We start from the raw sequence: 20,837 nt of genomic DNA on the forward strand, positions 1-20,837 counted from the left end.
TGCTGTGTGTGGTACTCCTACCTTAGGTATCTTGGAGACATCAGTGCTTCTGACTCAGCTCAGCTATTTCTAGACTGCTAGCCTTTTGAAATTGTGCACGATAAACCTAAGTGGGAACAGAATGATTGATGGCTCCTGGGCGGATTTTTCTTTTGCTTCCTCATTAGCTGCCCCAAATGCAAATTCTTTGGGACAATACTAATTGTAAACAGATTAAATAATTTTTAGTTTTATACTGCTAGTTGCAAGAGATCCTGGGAATATTGCAAAATGGAAATATTTGAAATCCCTACCCATTTCCTGTAATGCTGTTTCTTTGTGGTGATGGTGGGAGCTGCTACTGGAAGGGATGAATAAGGATTATCACGAACATACACCAAAATGGTATACTTCCATCATGATAATGCCAACTGCCCAGCTAAAGCTCTTATGTGTTTATATCAGGCAGCAAGGATATAGGAATTTGCTATGGGTAGATTGTTGCTTTATTGCTAAAAATAATGTACCATTCATGGTGTACAATATATGAATGATATAACAAGAATAAGCACCTGTATTTTACCAAGAAAATCAGATGGATAGACTTAATAAAGTGATTGCTGATATACTTAGTGCCAGATGATGGGCCCATTAAGTCAGATGCTGGCAGAGGAAGAAATGAAGATCTAATAGCATTTATGATATGGCTAGATCAGGGGTCGGCAGCCCGCGGCTCCGGAGCCACAAGCAGCTCTTTGGGCTCTCTGCCACGGTTCCCTTCCGATCACTGGTTCGCCCCACCCCTCTTATTTCTTTTTTGGACTCCAGGCCGAAGCGGCAGGAAGCAAAGGCTGCCTTACATGTAAATGTGGCGTGAAGGCAGGTACAAGATAGCGTCGCTCCTGCACTTTCCTCCCCACCTTATCTCGTAACCCCCTGGCCGGCTGTGGCTGAGCAGGGAGTGTGTGCACGCACGGAGAGACCCTCTGTAAGTGAGATGCTGCCTGTCCCGCGTGTTCTTTTCCTGAGCTTTGGCACTTGCTTGAGGCACGTGCACACACTCCCGTCTCAGCCACAGCTGTACTGGGCGTCCTGAGAGAAGGAGGGGGAGGAGGGTCACCGGAGAGTGGAGGTCACCGGAGAGTCACCGGAGAGTACCTGCCTTCGTGCCACATTTGCATGTAAGGCAGCCTTCGCTTCCTGCCATTTCAGGCTGGAGTCTCCCTGTGTGTGCGAATATTCCCGGCTCAGCCACAGCCAGCCAAGGAGTTACAAGAGGAGTGGGGGAGGAGGAGAACGGTCACCTGAAGGAAGGAGGGGAAGAGAGAGAGAGAGAGAGAGAAACACACACACACACATACAGAGAAAGAGAGAGAGAGACATAGAGAGACACATACAGAGTGATGTGATACACAGAGAGGGGAGAGAGGGAGAGATACAGAGGGAGAGAGACACAGAGGAGGAAGAGTGGGGGAGAGACACAGAATAATTTTGTGGCTGGGTGGTCATGTGACTAGGTGGGAGTGAGTGACATTGAGTTGGCCATGCCCACCCAGGTTTTGTGGCTCCCAGTGTGCTTTTTTCCTGTAGGAAACAGGTCCAAGTGGCTCTTTGACTGTTTAAGGTTGCCAACCCTTGGGCTAGGTTAAAATAGCTGATATTGTCATGCTGGAAAAGACAGTCAAAAACTGCAGAGAAGGAATTGTGATGGAAATATGGAACGTAAGAAGGATGAACATACAAAAAATCATCACAGTAAAAGACAAAATTAATTCAGTATCAGCAAATTGAAATAGACTAGAATTGGACAGGCAGAAGATCAGACTGCTTACTACTGAGGGTCTGAAAAAAGTGGATTAAACTAATGACAAGTACCACAATCTTAAAAATCCTTGGAATTGAAAGTGAAGACAGTGAAGTGGTCGATAGCTTTTGTTGTTTAGGAACGGCTAAAAGAACAAGCATGCTGCAAAACTTGTATTTGGTAATATATCCACGAAAGCCTTGGAAAACGTAATTAGATGCTGTGAGATATTCTGATAGCTTCAAAGCTCTGTAAAAATGATTTGAAAGCAGCATTTTGAAGAAATGGGATCGAAAAATGTATGAATGCTTTTGAATGCTTGTGTTGCAGAAGACGCTAGAGAATACCGTGGATAGCCAAGAAAATAAATGAATTGCAGAAGAAAATCCAGAATGTCATTTGCAGCACAAAATGATCAGGCTCAAATTATCATATCTGAGCACAAGATGAGAAAACTCAGCCCCCTTTTAACAGTCCATAATGCTGGCCAATATGGAAGGAAAAATAAGAGCACCACCAGCAGCAAAGTAGATGGATTAAAGTAGTGAGAGGTGCATTGCTGGGAAACCTGAAAGGCCAGGTTTAGTGACAGATCATTCTGAAGAAGTCTATCTGAGTGGCCACTAAGAACTGTCACTGACTTAAACCTGAAAGGCCAGGTTTAGTGACAGATCATTCTGAAGAAGTCTATCTGAGTGGCCACTAAGAACTGTCACTGACTTAATAGCACCTAATAATAGCTGGATCATTCTAGAACAGGGGTGTCAAACTTGATTTCATTGAGGGCCATATCAGCATTGTATTTAACCTCGGGAAGCCAGGGTGGGTGTGGCCAAGATAGGTGTGGCCAGCTCAATGTCACTTATGCCAGGGGCACCTGTGGTGGCCCGAGCGCTCTGCCAGCGAAAATGGGTTCTCGCATTGGCTTTCTGCAACCCTCCAGCAGCAGGCGGCCCTCCTGAGCTCCGTTTTAGCTGGCAGAAGCACCATGGCCCAGCCCTTTACTGTTTCTAGGGCAGCCCCGCGGGCCAGATCTAAGCACCCTGTGGGCCAGATCCAGCCCCCGGGCCTTGAGTTTGACACCCCTATTCTAGAATTGAGTGTATTGATGGAGGCAGAGAGTTTTTTCTCTTAGTCTTTTTTATGCAGTTTGGTCTCATTTATTTATCAAATTTCTACACTGCCCATCTCCCCTAAGTAACTCTGGGCAGTTTGCAAACAATTTCAGTCATTTTCTTAAGTATTATACAAATAATATAGTATTATCTATAATACTATAGATAGTATTCCCTATAATAATTACCTATTAATTTACCAAGACCACATAGTTCAGCAAAAAGTACTCAGCGCCCTCCACTTTCATTTTTCTATGTTTTTGCAATTATCTCTATCTCTACAACCACAGTATTTGTTTTCAAGGTTTCATGTCAATCATCATTTGGAAGTAAGATCTTTATATATCCCTGAACAGTGGATTGACCACAAGTTGCCACCCTTTCTTTTCATCGATAAGTAATAGGGAGAAAGAAATCACTTGATTAGAATATGGGCCTTCTAATTATTCTTAGGGGAATATAACATATGAGCAAATAGTGAAGAAATAAAAAACAAGTAAGGGAAAGGGAATACTTGCATGTTTGGAAAGTACCATCAAAATAACGTACCATAGACTGAATGCTCCTTTTATTCTTTATAAATGGAACATATATGATATTTATCTGTTGAGTAAATACTTGCTTCACTTTATGTAATAGTACAGGGGTGTCAAACTCAAGGCCCGCGGGCCGAATCCAGCCTGAAGGGTGCTTAGATCCGGCCCACGGGACTGGCCTGAAATAGCAAAGAACCCGCCCGCAGTGACTCTGCTAGCGAAAATAGGCCGCTGGAGGGCCACAGGTTGCCCTCCTGCACCCCATTTGGGCCGTCCATCCCGTCTCCTGCCCCTCCCGGCCAGTCCCCGGAGGACAGCTACAATGTTGCTCCGGCCCTCCAATCCAGTTTGACACCCCTGTAATAGTATCTTACAGTAGATAAGAAGAGTGGGAAAAGCCTTCCCCTCTTACACCACCATTATTGGTACAGAATTATTGAGGAGATTTTATATTGCTTTATCAGTTTGACTTCTAGATTTTTACAGGCTTGATCAGGAAGTACTGTATCTTCAAAAACAAAATAATAAACTATTTTCTGCCTCAAATAGTTGTTTTAGTGCCTGATTGCTCTATCAGTTTATTTGGAAATCTGTATTAGTTTTTGGCTGTTTTTAAGAGTTTTTGGTTGTATTTGTTGCAAAGATTATAAGTCCTTGAAGGGGAAAAATGGGTTTTTCTCACCTGTCCTTGAGCTATAAATTTTCAAGGACTCTTGAGTAAATCTGTTTGGACTGCTGTTTCCTTTGTGATAGAATTCTACTAAGCCTTCAAATGATAGTCTCATACAATCAAAATCTTCGAAAAAACCTTTTTTAGCTTAGTTGTTTCACTTTTTTGTCTTCTGGATATTTGTTCAGAACTGTGTTGGTATTATAATTAAGTTGGTATTATTATAATATGGATCAAATTATGTGTATTAATAAACTTACAACAAAAATGAAATATACGTCCAAGGTAAACATGTAGTATAAGTTTTACAGTAATATTTGCAGCAATGTGTAGATGAAGATACAGAGGTCAAAAATTATGTAACTCTCCAGATAGCAATCAGATAACTTATAACATAGACCGTAATCAAGCTCACTGCCTGGAACTCTTAGAATAGAATAAATCAGTGGGACAATGAATTCTTTTAAAATGGGTAATAAAACATTATTTGAGTCAATTTGAACAATTCCTGTCCTGTACAGGGTAATAGGCTGTGTAAAATAAGCATGCTATAAAATCTGACATTGTCACAGGGGGCAACCTGTCCAACTTTGCCAAAGAAAAGCCCCATTGATTTTTCATAGTGGATATATTAGTAAGAGAGGAAGCTGGTTACAGTTTATTGGATTGTTGATTAGGAGAGCATCTTCAGAGCAACATCTGAGAGAAATAGGTACAATGTAGCTCAGTGCTTACACGGCAATTTTTATAATTTTCCCTTTCATGTAGTTTTGCCAGGAGTTTGCATCTATAAAACCTTTACAATTTTCAGTGTCTTTTTTTTTTTAAATAACTACACAAATCTTACACTGCTGTCAAGAAAAATTAATTTTGATTCAGAAGTCACAAAGTTTTTTCTCAACTGTCTGTGGAGTCTTAAAAACAACGTAAAGGCTGGTTTGTGCATAAATGCTGAACCTCTTGGGAGCATTCCCCATCAGTGCCTTAAGGTGTGTACAAATGCCACACAGAGAAGGATGCACATATTCCTGTTTGAAATAAGCCTCCAGGAAAGGTTCTGGAGGGTGTTTCATTTGGAAAAAAAAAAGATGTCATAATCTCTTTAAGGTATGTATCCATAGGATTTTAGACTAGATCTAGAAGTGGAGTTTGTGGTCCTTGAGATGTTTCTGAACTACAGCTCTCTGATTAAATTGTCCAGTGATGATGTATTTTGGGATTGTACCTTAGCAATAGCTGAAGGGTCATAGATTCCTCTGGAGAGCCTAAGGAAATACAAACCTTGGATAATCATCATATAATCTTCTACGGCAATTTTGCACATATATATATATTGCAAGCGGTATGGGTTTATTCAACTGCTGATATTATTTTCAGAGGGCCAGTTGAGAGTAGATGCTAATGTCTCCGTACATCACCCTGGCCAACTTTATGGAGTAAGGACCGAAGTGAAGAATATCAACAGTGCTCGGTTTCTCGCAAAGGCAATAGGTAAATAAAACTTTCCTAACTGAAACCCTAGAAACTTGAAATTTAATACCCAACAAAATCTGTTTGTAGAATTAGGCAGTTAATACTGATACAAATCTATTAAGTCTTTAAACTGCATATATAATTTCCCATCTCTGCCTTGTTGATGTAGAACAGGGGTGTCTGGATTTGTTCAAGGGCCGGATCAGCATTGTAGTTCTCCAGCCGGCCGGGGGGCAAGGGAGGAAACAGGAGGGATGCCTCCTGAAGAACCCTGCTGGCCAAAATGGGACAGGGTGCTGCAGGAGGCTGTCCAGACTGAAAGCGGGGCACACATACCCAATGACCCATTTTTGCTGGTAGGTATAGTCCTTAACTTACAACCGGTTGTTTAAAACACTTCTGACCATCATAAAACATTGTGCTGTCCCCCTCTGCACAGTCACATGATGACAATCTGGGTGATTGGCAACTTTGTCATCCACTGGTTGCCAACCACCCTCCCCCCATTATCATGCAATCGCCATTTGCAATCTTTTTTGCCAACAATAAGTTGACTTTGTATATAATATACAAATGGATGAAGACTATTGCTAACATAGTGTAAGCCGCCCTGAGTCTTCAGAGAAGGGCGGGATATAAATGCAAATAAAAATAAATAAATTTTTAAAAAAACTTTCCCAGAAAGTTGAGTGGGGAAGGAAGGTTGCAAGTTGCTGCTTCCTGCCAAAAGATTTCATCTCTCTTCTGTTCACAGGGAGGGGGAAGGGGAAATCCCTTATCAGGCTGTAGAAACAAAGCTTGGATTTTCAGCATCTGAACTTTTTCAATCCACTGCAGGTGTTCCTTCTGTACATAGAAGGATGGGGAACTCCTGTAGCAGGCTGCAGAAATGAAAATCAAATTAAAAAACATCTGAGTTCCATTCCTGTCCTCCAGCACAGATGTTCCTTTCCACACATGGAGGAATGCTGCTTCCTTCCTTTGCCAGGCAGTGCTCCACCCTCTTAAAGATGCACAGAGTTGCTTAATAATCAGAACTGGGAGAGCCAGGATTGTAGTCATTGAGTGAAGCAGTCATGTGGGCATCTTGACTCACTTTGCTCAACAACTGAGATTCTGGTGCCAACTGGTGGTCATAAGTCAAAGGTCATCTGTACTTTTTATCCCATAAAACTATTAGGAAATGGTTATTGATGCTGTCTTGAACTCCCAGTTTGAAGCAGTGGAAGAATTTTGACAAATGGTTGGGAGGAGAATTATATTGCTGTCTTTCCTTTTGAGAAGAATTATTTGCTCTTACATTATCGTTGTAAATATATCTTAATCTATCTAGTGATTTTATTTCTTCTTTTCTGATACTTCTTTCATTATTTTAAAGGACCTACAGCAAATTCACACCATAGGTGCACAATGATAACATAAAGTCATGTCACAAAGTTGAGTTTATGATAGTTGTTTTTATTAGGAGAGCTTCTTCTGCAACAGAGAAATATAGCATCTTATTAAGATTTCTACATGTTCTCAAGAATCAGCTGGATGAGGCCACAACTTTCTATAAGCATTCTAGAGATTCCTAATGTCTATGCTGCCCAGAGTTGTGTGTCAGTGAGATGCACAGCAAACAAATAAACAAAATTTCTGCTGATTTTCATTGTTAGTCCCATCCCCAATGCCATTGGAAACCACTCTGTCTTTCTACCTGATTTCTCTCTTCTACATAATGAAGAAAATGTCAACTTGTAAAGCATTCCTGGCCTGCTCTCGAGTTGCCATAGGCAGGAGGGGAAATCCCTTATCAGGCTGTAGAAACAAAGTTTGGATTTTCAGCATCTGAACTTTTTCAATCCACTGCAAGTGTTCCTTCTGTACATAGAAGGATGGGGAACTCCTGTAGCAGGCTGCAGAAATGAAAATCAAATTAAAAAACATCTGAGTTCCATTCCTGTCCTCCAGCACAGATGTTCCTTTCCACACATGGAGGAATGCTGCTTCCTTCCTTTGCCAGGCAGTGCTCCACCCTCTTAAAGATGCACAGAGTTGCTTAATAACCAGAACTGGGAGAGCCAGGATTGTAGTCATTGAGTGAAGCAGTCATGTGGGCATCTTGACTCACTTTGCTCAACAACTGAGATTCTGGTGCCAACTGGTGGTCATAAGTCAAAGGTCATCTGTACTTTTTATCCCATAAAACTATTAGGAAATGGTTATTGATGCTGTCTTGAACTCCCAGTTTGAAGCAGCGGAAGAATTTTGACAAATGGTTGGGAGGAGAATTATATTGCTGTCTTTCCTTTTGAGAAGAATTATTTGCTCTTACATCATCGTTGTAAATATATCTTAATCTATCTAGTGATTTTATTTCTTCTTTTTTGATACTTCTTTCATTATTTTAAAGGACCTACAGCAAATTCACACCATAGGTGCACAATTATAACATAAAGTCATGTCACAAAGTTGAGTTTATGATGGTTGTTTTTATTAGGAGAGCTTCTTCTGCAACAGAGAAATATAGCATCTTATTAAGATTTCTACATGTTCTCAAGAATCAGCTGGATGAGGCCACAACTTTCTATAAGCATTCTAGATTCCTAATGTCTATGCTGCCCAGAGTTGTGTGTCAGTGAGATGGACAGCACAGCAAACAAATAAACAAAATTTCTGCTGATTTTCATTGTTAGTCCCATCCCCAATGCCATTGGAAACCACTCTGTCTTTCTACCTGATTTCTCTCTTCTACATAATGAAGAAAATGTCAACTTGTAAAGCATTCCTGGCCTGCTCTCGAGTTGCCATAGGCAGGAGAGGGGGGAAACTGATGGAGCAGCATGGCGGCCACAACTGGTGTGAACTCTACAGCCTGCAGAAGTGCTCCGTTGGAGAATGTGATTTATGACACATCCTGGGAGGAGGGAGGAAACAGGGTCATAGTTGGGCCGTAAATTACGTGGGGCAGAGCTGACTTCACTTGGGTATGTGCTGACATGTTGCTCCTAATAAATAACTGGATTTCTTTTGAAATTTGGCTCGAGGCTCATGATTTAATTAGGGCATCTGTGGAACCCTGACAGCAAGTCAGCTCCGCCCTACCAATGCCATGTTTATTTTCTTTAATTACAAAGTCAGCCACATGTCCCTTCAATAGTTCTGCCTGCAATATCTTTGTGTGCCAAAGTTCACTGACTGATTGCATAATCATGTTTCAACACCTGCTAGTATTTCTGACTCTGTGGGAGGAGAGAATTGTTGGAGGAAGCAGAGGAACTAACCGAGAAGCACAGATGTGTGGGAGAGCTCCCAACAAGGAACACAGAAGATGCAGAACATAGAAAAGATGGGAATTCCTTTCTGCTGCCTGCTGTCTTGAGTCAGGAGGGTAGCACATAGAAAAGCCAGAAAGAAAGAAGAAATGTCAGATTCAGCCAAAGACGAGATGGAGATTCCTGCATCTGAAGAAAATGATTGGATGGGGAAAGATTCAACTGAGAATAAAATAAAAGGGGAGGAAGGGAGGGACAAACTGACTTGTGGTCACCCAAAACAAGCAGGAGAGAGAGGCGGAAGCATTTTACACATAGAGACACAGAATGGCCAAATAAAAGCCCTAGAAATAAATGTATTTATAAGAATGTATAAGCAATCTGAATCCATATCAGGAAGAATTAAAGAATGAGCTTACAGTATATTCAAAATGAAATTCCCTATACATGCATTCTCACAGCATTTGGCTCTTACAATATAGCTTCGTATATCTCTTGCTGATAATCATCCTGATTTTAATAAGGCTTCAAAATCATTTATGTTTGGGATGATAGAGAAATAGGTGAGTTTGCAACAGCTGATCTAGACTGTTTGTTCATTTCTTCAAGACTATGAAATACATAGGCAGATTAAAGAGCTGGAGAATGGAGGAACCATTCTAAATGAAACGAGAGCCTTTGATTTTAAGCTTGGGTAAGAGGTTTCCTTCCGTTTTAATATTTGTGGGGATTATTTCTAATTTATCGCAACCACAAGTACACATAAGAAACCAAAAGAAAATTACAGTAGCATCTGAAAGCAGAAGCATAATTATTAACCACTCGGCACTCTTGTGCTTCTTTAAAATGTGTACCTTTTGCCTGTTGATACAACCTTTGGACTTGTGATTGTCTTGGGAAACCATTAAAGTCCTCTATATGGTTTCACCCTGTGGTAGTCTGGCTTTAGGCACATGCTGCACCTCTGGGGTTTGGCTGCTCATATACGTTGCAAGTTTTGCCACAGCATTGAAAATTAAATATTCTACTACTTAAGCTAAGTTGTATTTAAATTAACATCCTATCTCAATGCTAGCTCTTTAAATATGATATACCAAGATTTCAGGACAGTATACAACCACAGTTGCATACTGTGAAATTTTATTTCATATGGCACACATTAGTCAGGGAGATCTACACCCTTATGTTTCAGAATAGTCCTGGCAGGTGAGTTGCTAGTTTGTTCAGTTTCTTGCTTGCACACTTCTCCACGGTGTGCCATGGGGATGTGACCTGGCTTGCACCAGCTGGCTAGCAGCGGTTGGGTTGCTGACACCTTCCAGGGCCTCTCTTGCCGATCTCTCCTCGAGTCTGGGCAGGCTTAGCGCCGGCTCCCATTCTCCTTGCACAGCTAGCCTTTTCCACTGGAGTGGTGTCCATTTATCTATTATTACAATAATGCTTTCAAATTGATGGGTGGATAGGGCACGAGCTAGAGGTGAGTGACAGGAGCTCACCCCATCTCGGAGTGCTACCATTATTCAAACCGCTAAAGTGTTGACTATTTCGGCAGGTCCAGCATCCCTAAGCCACTCCACCACCATGCCTTTAAGGAAGAATTGTAAATCAATATGTTATGCGTTAGTACAGTCCCTTCTGTGGAGACAGAAGAAGATAGAAACTACCAAGTAAGCACAACATATTCATTTACAATTAGTTGCTGTGACCTTTAAAGAGTCAACTCGTGCTTTTAAGGATTATATAGCAAAAGAAAACCATCCACGGGCAGATCTAGGTCACGTGATATTAAACATTGTGATAAGAATAGGTGAAAGCTCTTAACGTGAGGTAGAATCACTTAAGTACCTATCAGGTTTGCTAAATCCATAATTGCCTCTTTCTTTTCTGCTTTTATAGATGCACTGTGCCAATGAGGGACAAAGAAGGAAAACAGGATTATCGGTAATTTCATTTAAATTTTGTTGCATTCAGGAAAATATATGTGATGAGATTAATGAGTTATGATTTTCCCACCCAATCAATTCCTTTCTTCACCTTAAATACCTTCTGAGGATTGAACTTTTGAAGAAAAAGGGCAGATTTGAAAACAGGCAGAAGCTTCCTGCTTGCAAGTATTCTTCTACTCAATTTTCTGAAGTTCCACTTTATCTTTCAGGCAAACTTTCTAAGCACTTTACAGATGTCTACAGAGATTCTCAGTCATCCAGGTCATGGTTGTCCCAAAGGTGTTTTTTTTCAAGAGGCAACTGGACTTTCTGGCTTCTTCAGCTCTAACTTCCATTTCCCACCATCCAGTCAGATGCTGAAGAAGCTTCTTTGATAAGAAGCAAAACGTCTTCAAAGAAAAACCAGAAAGTCCAGTTGCCTCTTGAAGGAGAGAAATAGCATGGGAAGTTGAATTTCTCCATCTTTTCCATGTCATAATTCTGTGAATCAAACCTAGTTATAAGTATGACTACTACAATTGCTGCTGTTATTTTATTGCTTGTGCATGATCAAAGACCAAAACAACGCAATACGATCATATAAAACCAAAATGGGAAATAACAACAAAAATCAAACACAACAAAGATAGCCTAACATTTCCACATTAAATTTCCTTCTTTTGTATAATTAAAGCAATTTCATGCTTCATATAATGCAGTAACTAATTCTTATGCCTTCCTTTTTCTAAATCTGTTTCTCAAAATTTGGATGCGTTTTTTTTTTTTAAATGGAGAAAATGTTTGTATTGAATATCACTTTTGGGGGGGGGAATGCTTTTCTTTATTTAAAGTTACTTTTGAAATCAGCGCCTGAAGCATAAATACAGCTTCTGTAAAGAATATATCCAATCACTTGTAGAGAGATGTAAACCTTGAATTAAGTTTTCAAATCCATCATTTGGTTATACAAGGCTGAAACTAGAGTTTAATCACTATATTTTTTGACGCCTTGAATCAGTGTCCTTTTCAAAAAAAACCTTTGTCCTTTGATGCTGTCATTCACTTTACTTAGCAGCAACAGCCCCTCCCCCCCCCTCCCCGGGCAAAGATGGCAAATGGATTCTTAGCACAACTTCCCTTTTTCATTAAACCGTCAGAGATTCATAACAAGGGGGGTTTCAGCTCATATGAAATGTTCTTAGCAGCTTCATCTCACTCTTCACCAAAGCTCTTCACCAATTGAATAACCAATCCCATTTGGCATAAGATGAGTAGCATCTTTTTTTTCTTTTTTTTTTTTTTTTTTTGCTTTTTTGGAGAAGAATTTAAAATGGTGTCCATTTATTCCTGGCTCTGCACATATGTGCTAGTTGTTCCTGACTCTAGGGGGCGGTGCTCATTTCCGTTTCAAAGCCGAAGATCCAGTGCTGTCCAAAGACATCTCCTTGGTCATGTGGCCAGCATGACTAAATGTCAAAGGCACATGGAACGCTGTTACCTTCCCACCAAAAGTGGTTTATATTTTTCTGCTCAGAGGATTGTTCTCAGCCTTGACTTCCTTGTGAGTGTGGTTGGTTGTACTATCAGTTTGTTCTTATGTAGAGCTTCAACCATGTGCTTTTGTATGTAGCAAAGTTATTTTTTTAAAAAATCAAAATAAATAGGTTTTTTTTGGTGGTTGTTTTTACTCAAGGTTCATGCCCGAGCCAAATCTTCCTCCACTGATTCTTTATGATGCTAAATCCTTGCCCACTCATATAAGTGACCAGCAAGTGATAAATATTGATTGGATTCAGGAGACACTTCCAGAACTTCCCAGTGTCAAGAGAGCAAAGTTTGTTGAACGTTACGGAATTCAGATTCAACACAGCTTTATCTTACAGGTAACTCTATTGATCAAATGATCAAGTAAATTAAAGAGTGTATATGTTTCAGTGCTTCATAAAACATTTTTAAATCTCATAATGTAAACCTGTCTCCGATAGGTTTCAGAGTTCTTTGAAATCTTATATCATTGTAAATTGAATACTTATGACAGATACCTCAGTGGCTAAGACACTGAGCTTATAGATCAGAAAGATCAGCAGTTCGGCGGTTTGAATCCCTGGTACAAGTCTCCTGTGTTAGCAAGGGGTTGGACTAGATGACCTCCAAGGTCCCTTCCAACTCTGTTACTGTTATCTGTTACCACTTGACGCCAGGATTAATATATTAATATTTCTGGTACAAAAAATAGGTCTTTGTCATCCATTCTGTCTAAATTTAAGTATAAGAACATCCCCACCCACAGTTGTCTTGATACACTGAGACACCCAGATAATCTAAATTCATCTGACTTGTGTGCTTTTCTAAACTACATTTAAAAAGTACATATATCCCCTTTGCTTATTACATTTAGTGTTGCATTCATGCTTTGATGGATTTCAAAGGATATATTATTAAATTTCCACTAGATCACCCTAATTGCAATCAGCACTACAACAGGTCTTTCTTCCCCGTCATGTCCCATGTTGTTTATAACGTTTTTAAACATCAGCATAATTAAAGAAGTTAACAAGTCCTTGAAATTAGGGCAGTACATAAATACTTGTGTTAATTAATTACATACTATATCCAGTAAGTCTATAATAAAAACAACAAAACTGTGGTGTAAACATAAGTGGTGTGCTGAAAATATGTAAGGAATGACATACTGAGTACTGTATAAGTAGTCTTCAACTTATGACCACAGTTGGGACCAGAATTTCTGTTGCTAAGCAAGGCAGTTATTAAGTGAATCATGCTCAATTTTAAGACTCTTTTTGCCATGATTGTAACATATTATTTCAATTGTTAAGTGAATCATACAATCATTAAGCGAATCTGGCTTCCCCAGTTGACTTGCCTTGTTGGAAGCTGGCTGGGAAGGACACTGAAGCCATCATAAATACATACTAGTTGCCAAGCACCCAAATTTTGACCGCGTGATCACGGGGATGCTGCTACAGTCATATTTTTGAGGACTGTTTGTAAGTCACTTTTTTCAGTGCGATTGTAACTTCATTATACTTGCCAAGAACTAATTAAAGGTAGGTAGGTAGGTAGGAAGGAAGGAGGGAAGGAGGGAAGGAGGGACGGACAGAGAGAGAATGTGTGTGTGAATTAAGCAACCAGAATAAATAGGCAAAATATCATGTGTCCATACCAACATATATTTAGTGCATAATTTTCTTGACGGTGAAAAGCATTTTTAAATAAGACTCATGTTTGAGAAGTATCCACAAGTTTCTATTTGCATCACCTTCTATAAATGTAAAAGAAAACCTGATTTGTACTAAAACATAGAATAGAATAGAATAGAATAGAATTTTATTGGCCAAGTGTGATTGGACACACAAGGAATTTGTCTTGGTGCATATGCTCTCAGTGTACATAAAAGAAAAGATACGTTCATCAAGGTACAACATTTACAACACAATTGATGATCAATATATCAATATAAATCATAAGGATTGCCAGCAACAAGTTATAGTCATACAGTCATAAGTGGAAAGAGATTGGTGATGGGAACTATGAAACGATTAATAGTAGTGCAGATTCAGTAAATAGTCTGACAGTGTTGAGGGAATTATTTGTTTAGCAGAGTGATGGCCTTCGGGAAAAAACTGTTCTTGTGTCTAGTTGTTCTGGTGTGCAGTGCTCTATAGCGCCGTTTTGAGGGTAGGAGTTGAAACAGTTTATGTCCAGGATGCGAGGGATCTGCAAATATTTTCACGGCCCTCTTCTTGATTCGTGCAGTATACAGGTCCTCAATGGAAGGCAAGTTGGTAGCAATTATTTTTCTGCAGTTCTAATTATCCTCTGAAGTCTGTGTTTTTCTTGTTGGGTTGCAGAACCGAACCAGACAGTTATAGAGGTGCAAATGACAGACTCAATAATTCCTCTGTAGAATTGGATCAGCAGCTCCTTGGGCAGTTTGAGCTTACTGAGTTGGCGCAGAAAGAACATTCTTTGTTGTCCTTTTTAATGATGTTTTGATGTTAGCTGTCCATTTGAGATCTTGCGATATGATAGAACCCAGAAATTTGAAGGTTTCTACTGTTGATACTGTGTTGTCAAGTATTGTGAGAGGTGGAAGTATGGAAGGGTTTTTCCTAAAGTCTACCACCATTTCTACGGTTTTGAGTGTGTTCAGTTCCAGATTGTTTTGGTTGCACCACAAGGCTAGTCGTTCGACCTCTTGCCTATATGCGGATTCGTCATTGTCTCGAATGAGACCAATCACTGTTGTGTCATCTGCGAACTTCAGTAGCTTAACAGATGGATCATTGGAGATGCAGTCATTGGTATACAGAGAGAAGAGAAGTGGGAGAGCACACAGCCTTGGGGGCCCCTGTGCTAATTGTACAGGTATTTGATGTGATCTTGCTTAGCTTCACCTGCTGCTTCCTGTTTGTTAGGAAGCTTGTGATCCACTTACAAGTCTGTTCCGTACCTGTAGCTGGTTTAGCTTAGTTAGAAGAATGTCTGGAATGATGGTATTGAATGCTGAACTAAAGTCTACAAAAGGACCCTTGCATAGGTCTTTGGAGACTCAAGATGTTGTAGGATGTAGTGCAGAGCCATATTAACAGCATCATCTGTTGATCTATTTGCTCGGTATGCAAATTGCAAGGGGTCTAAGAGCGGATTCGTGATGGTTTTCAGGTAGGAAAGCACTAGCCTTTCAAAGGTTTTCATGACTACAGATGTTAGAGCAACTGGTCTGTAGTCATTCAGTTCCTTGATGGTGGGCTTCTTCGGCACTGGGATGATGGTAGAGCGTTTGAAGCAAGAAGGAACATAGCACATCTCTAGTGATTTATTGAAAATATGGGTGAAGATGGGGCCAATTGGTCAGCACAGACTTTTAAGCAAGAAGGAGTTATCTTGTCTGGGCCTGGAGCTTTTCCTGGCTTTTGTCTGTGAAATAGGTCCTGCACTTCCTTTTCTGTGATCACTAGGGGTTGTGAACCCAATGAAATGGGGTCAGTTGTAGGAGGCTTGGCTGTTGTTGGTGTGTCTGAGATGGGGGTTGTGGAGATAGGTGGCTGTAGTTTCCTTTCAAACCTGCAGTAAAACTCATTCAGGTCATCTGCCAGTTGTTGATTACCTTCAGCCTGGGAAGGAGGTTTGCCATAGCCGGTGATATTTTTAAGAGTTTTCCACATGTTTGCTGGTTCATTTGCTGAAAATTGATTCTTTAGCTTTTCAGAGTAGCTTCTTTTTGCTGCTCTTATCTCCCTTGTTAGTGCATTTCTGGCCTGATTGTACAGCATTTTATCACCTTTTCTGTAGGCTTCCTCTTTGGAATGTCGTAGCTGCTTAAGTTTAGGTGTAAACCAAGGTTTGTTATTACTGTGTATTCGCAAGTTCCTTGTAGGTACACATAGGTCTTCACAGAAGCTGACATATGATGTTACAGTATCTGTGAGTTCATCCAGGTCTGCAGAGGTATCTTTAAAAATATTCCAATCAGTGCAGTCAAAACATGCCTGTAGCTTTAATTCTGATTCCTCCGTCCAGGTTTTCACTGATTTAATTATTGGTTTTATGGCTTTAAGTCTTTGCCTTTAAGTCTTTGTAAGGCTTTGTAAGGCTTTAAGTCTTTGTAAGGCTTTAAGTCTTTGTAAGCAGGTACAAGGTGAATCATGCAATGATCAGAGTGTCCTACAGCTGCACGTGGTAAAGACCGATAGGCATCTTTTAGTGTTGTGTAGCAGTGGTCTAGAGTATTCTTGCCTCTGGTGGGACAATACAAAACATTACAGAATTCCAAAACTTTTGTGATTTGTTTTCAAAATGTAATAAACACAAAAGCAGATTTATAAATTTGGCCTTAATTTTGGTCACTGACTCATACAATCTACAATTTTATTGCTAAAATTATAAATTACCAAAGAAAAGTAGGTATTAAATGGCATAAAGAAATTAAAAGTACATGCTAATAGTGAGATGATAGGGAGAGGACACACAAAGGAAAACAACTAAAATACTTAGGAAATATTTACTCAATAAGTTATAATCATTCACACTTAATACATTGAAAGCATAATGTTAATGTCCTCAAAAGTTAGAATATCGTGTTGATAAGTTATTATATCTATAAAATCCCTTAATGAAAACAATACTTAAAACTAAAATAGTAGTCCAATGCACTAGAATTCTAAAAATGTGAAAATATTTAAAGTCAGAACTTGTTCAATAATGATATGCTTTATTTGAGTTCTTTAAGCATCTTTAAGAAGATGCCCTTTTAGGCTTCCACAAATTCAATATGATGTGGTACATATGAGATCCTTAAATATTTTTGTAACTAAATATGAAGTTCTAAAATGATCTCTATATTTGGCAAGTTGTCAGACAGCATTCTGATAATTTCCTGGTAATTTATATATATATATACACACACACACACACACACACATATATATATACACACATATATATATAAAGCCAAACAACAGCTATGCAGCTCACCAGCTCAAATTCCCCTGCAGCACAGACTAGACTGAGCACAACCAAGCCCCCACCAACACAGGACACACCCCCAGCCAATCAGAGCACAGAAAAACCCCCATCCAATCAGAGCACAGCCAAGCTCCCACCCAATCAGTTCAAACCCCCACTAGCAGTTAAAAGGAAGAAACAGCTGCGATCACACATTGCTCCCAGAAGCACGAAGCTGAAGCCTGAAGATGACGAATGAGACTTCGTTGAAACGTCGCCAAGACACTTCCAATTTTACACGGGAGAAAACCCGAACAACCAAAGACCTATATATAGATATATATATAGATATATATATAGATATAGATATATATAGATATATATAGATATATATAGATATATATATATGTATATATATATATATATATATATATATATATATATATATATATATATATATATATATATATATATATATTTCTGTACTCTTTTGTTATAAATATTTGCATGTGACTTAGCGTTTTTTATAACAGATATAAGCTCCAGCAAAGCTAATTGGCACATTATGTACTTTATACAAGTGCATATTTTAATTCATAATGTATAACATTTAGAACATGGGGCTTTAATACTGAAATATAGTACAATTAGTCTTTAACTAACGACAATTGAGCCCAAAATTTCTGTTGTTAAGTGAGACATTTGTTAAGTGTTTTGCCCGATTTTACGACCTTTCTTGCCACAGTTGTTAAGTGAATCATTGAAGTTGATAAGTTAGTAACCTGGTTATTGAGTGAATCTGGCTTCCCTATTGACCGCTTGTCAGAAGGCCCCAAAAGGGGACCTTGGGACACTGCAAAGGTCATAAATATGAACCAGTTGCCAAGCATCTGAAGTTGATCACATGATCATGGGGATGCTGCAAAGGTTGTAACTATGAAAAATGGTTATGTCACTTTTTTCAGTGCTGTGAGAACTTTGAATGGCCACTTAGTGAACTTTTGTAAATCGAGGACTACCTGTACAGGTTGCACTTGTTTGTGACTATTGCTGGGAGCAGGAGGATGGTAGTATATCTATCCTGGCCTCTTTGTTCTGTTAGCATTTTTTGGTATCATTGCTTATGGTATTGTTCTGAAACAGCTTCAGGAGTTAAAAGCGGGGAGGAAATCAATATTGAAAAAGTTCTCCTTTTTTCAGTTCCAGTTACAATTGGGGGTAGGACCAGGGATGCTATTCAGCAAGTTCTGACAGGTTCTGGAGAACCGGTAATGGAAATTTTGAGTAGTTCAGAGAACCAGCAAATATCACCTCTGGCTGGCCCCAGAGTGGGGTGGGAATGCAGATTTTGCAATATCCTTCCACCAGGAGTTGGGAGGGAATGGGGATTTTGCAGTATCCTTCCCCTGGAGTGGGGTGGGAATGGAGATTTTGCAGTATCCTTTCCCTGCCATGCCCACCAAGCTACACCCACAAATCCACATCACGCCCACCAAGCCACGCCCACAGAACCAGTAGTAAAAAAAATTGAATTCCACCACTGGGTAGAACTGATCTAACACTAAATCCCTACTTTGTGGGATTTCTCAGAGCCCTAAATTCCAGTATCATCTACATGGTGTCAGGAAGTTAAATATCATTACTATGCTGATGATATTTAGCTATACATCTCTACCCTGTGCCAATTAAATGATGTCCGCGTGCTGCTTTCCCCATGTTTGGAGGCTGTGGAGATCTTGATACAGTAGCCATATAGCTTTTTTTTGTGGCTGTTTTACCTCGGAATGTACCAGAACTTACTTGTATATTTTTCAGAGAAAGGAAATTTCTCTGGGCAGGAAACAATGTTGGTTGATTAGTCGCTCTTGTTACTTCCCTGTTTCTAAATTTTAGTCAGCTACTTGTAGAAATCTGCATCGTGGAAGCCATAGAATTGTAATCAATTCCATACCTGTGGTAATCATCTCCATTTAGAAGTGAATTAATAATAATATTATCTAGATAATATCGGCATGACTGGCCAAGAAACTGATCTGTTCTAAATCAAGCAACTTCATTGAAGATTCATGCCATGACATTTTTGGAACTATATAGTTTCTTGAACAGCTGGGAATTGTGAAACAGTCAAAGGATTGACTATATCACACAACTGATGACTTCAAATCTGAAGATATGGTTTGTTCATGGGAAAGCTGATTTGGTTGCTTTGTTTAAATACATTTTCTTTCTTAACAGAATGAAGATGGCTTAATGGATTTTTTTGAAAGCGTTGTGAATGCCACAGAGATGAAGCCCCAAAAAGTGATTGGCTGGGTTATAAATAATTTCCTCAGTTACCTAAAATTATATAACATGACTGTAAGAGAAAGGTGAGGTTTTAGATTTTTCATTTTGGTCAAATAGATCTTCGATGCCAATAATTACTTTTTTAAACTAATAGCATCTTCTGATGACATATGGGCATGTGAATAAAGGATTCTGTGAATGTGCTATCACAGCAGACTTCAGGGTTCAGTTTTTCATCTGAATATTTGTTTTGTTAGAGCAGACTTATCCTAAACATTTGCTAAGGGAGAGAAGATCCAGCCCTAGGGAACTAAAGTCTCCCATTATCAAGGTAGGAAGAAAAGAAAGGAACAAAATAAGGAGTATCCACCTGAGTCTGTCCCAATTTGATGCTCTTCAGATGAGAAGAGCCCGTTTCCCAATATCTGCAGACAGCATGGCTGCTTGCCAACATGAGAGTTATAACTTGAACATCTGAAAAATATTGTTTTACGAACAGCTATCCACATGCGCTTATGTTAGAATGCAGATACCAATTACCAGTGCATTATTTCCAGTGAGATACACCACCAAATTTATTGCCAATGCTGACTTGTAACTCTGCATGATGAAAGTTGGATAAAGGCATGTATAATAAAAGTTTAATGTGTTAATATAAGCAAAGTACTATGAATCTGAACTTGTATTTCTGAGGCTTTCTATGGTCATGGATTTGCAGGACTAACTGTAGCCTTCTGTATGAAAACGGTCATCTGAAAAGGACACCTTTCTTAAGGCAACAAAATGGAATGGAAAATGTAGAATAACTAACAATGTACATCCATTCAAGCATATAAAATACTTCCATGTGCCACCTTATAGTAGTAGAGTATGCCAACTTATATGACTACTTTTGATATTTTTGTGAGGGGAGGTGAATGGGGGTAGAATTTTCACAAATAAATGGTCAGACAAAAAAAGAATACAGAAATAAATTGGCAATTGAATGAATATTCTTGGAGAGAAGAAAAAAATGGAAGGAGGCAGATACATTCATTAGCCTTCTGGTATTTTACTTTTGGGAACTGCCACATCCCCTTTCCAGCAGCAAGGCCACCATAGCAACAATACCTTTTGAGTACGTGACACCAAAATATTTTATGAGCCCGCTGAATCAAGAAGGTTGTATCATTTCTAATTTGTTTTCTTTGCTTTATTTGCTTGGTTTAGTCCAGTCACTCCTGTTCTTTTGGCTGAACTACTGGACCTGGTAACAAGTAGAAAAATTTCATCTTCAGCAGCCAAACAGGTATTTCTTTGGAATATTATTTTCCTATAAGGCTTC

General features: G+C 39.4%; 1 protein-coding gene across 2 annotated transcripts in view; it reads left to right on the forward strand.

Moving 5' to 3' along the window:
* Positions 1-20,837, forward strand: part of GATB (glutamyl-tRNA amidotransferase subunit B) — a 65,778-nt gene that overhangs the window by 36,137 nt on the left and 8,804 nt on the right. For both annotated transcript variants that reach the window (XR_009156319.1, XM_058193167.1), the window contains 6 exons: positions 5,482-5,595; positions 9,444-9,528; positions 10,731-10,775; positions 12,453-12,642; positions 19,463-19,596; positions 20,723-20,801. Coding sequence is in view for 1 of the 2 variants with exons in the window: in XM_058193167.1 (XP_058049150.1) it covers positions 5,482-5,595; positions 9,444-9,528; positions 10,731-10,775; positions 12,453-12,642; positions 19,463-19,596; positions 20,723-20,801 (647 nt within the window). In the remaining variant the exon portion in view is untranslated. The remainder of the gene's footprint in view (positions 1-5,481; positions 5,596-9,443; positions 9,529-10,730; positions 10,776-12,452; positions 12,643-19,462; positions 19,597-20,722; positions 20,802-20,837) is intronic.

Source organism: Ahaetulla prasina, chromosome 8, assembly GCF_028640845.1.
Source record: "Ahaetulla prasina isolate Xishuangbanna chromosome 8, ASM2864084v1, whole genome shotgun sequence".
NCBI classification, from domain to species: domain Eukaryota; kingdom Metazoa; phylum Chordata; class Lepidosauria; order Squamata; family Colubridae; genus Ahaetulla; species Ahaetulla prasina.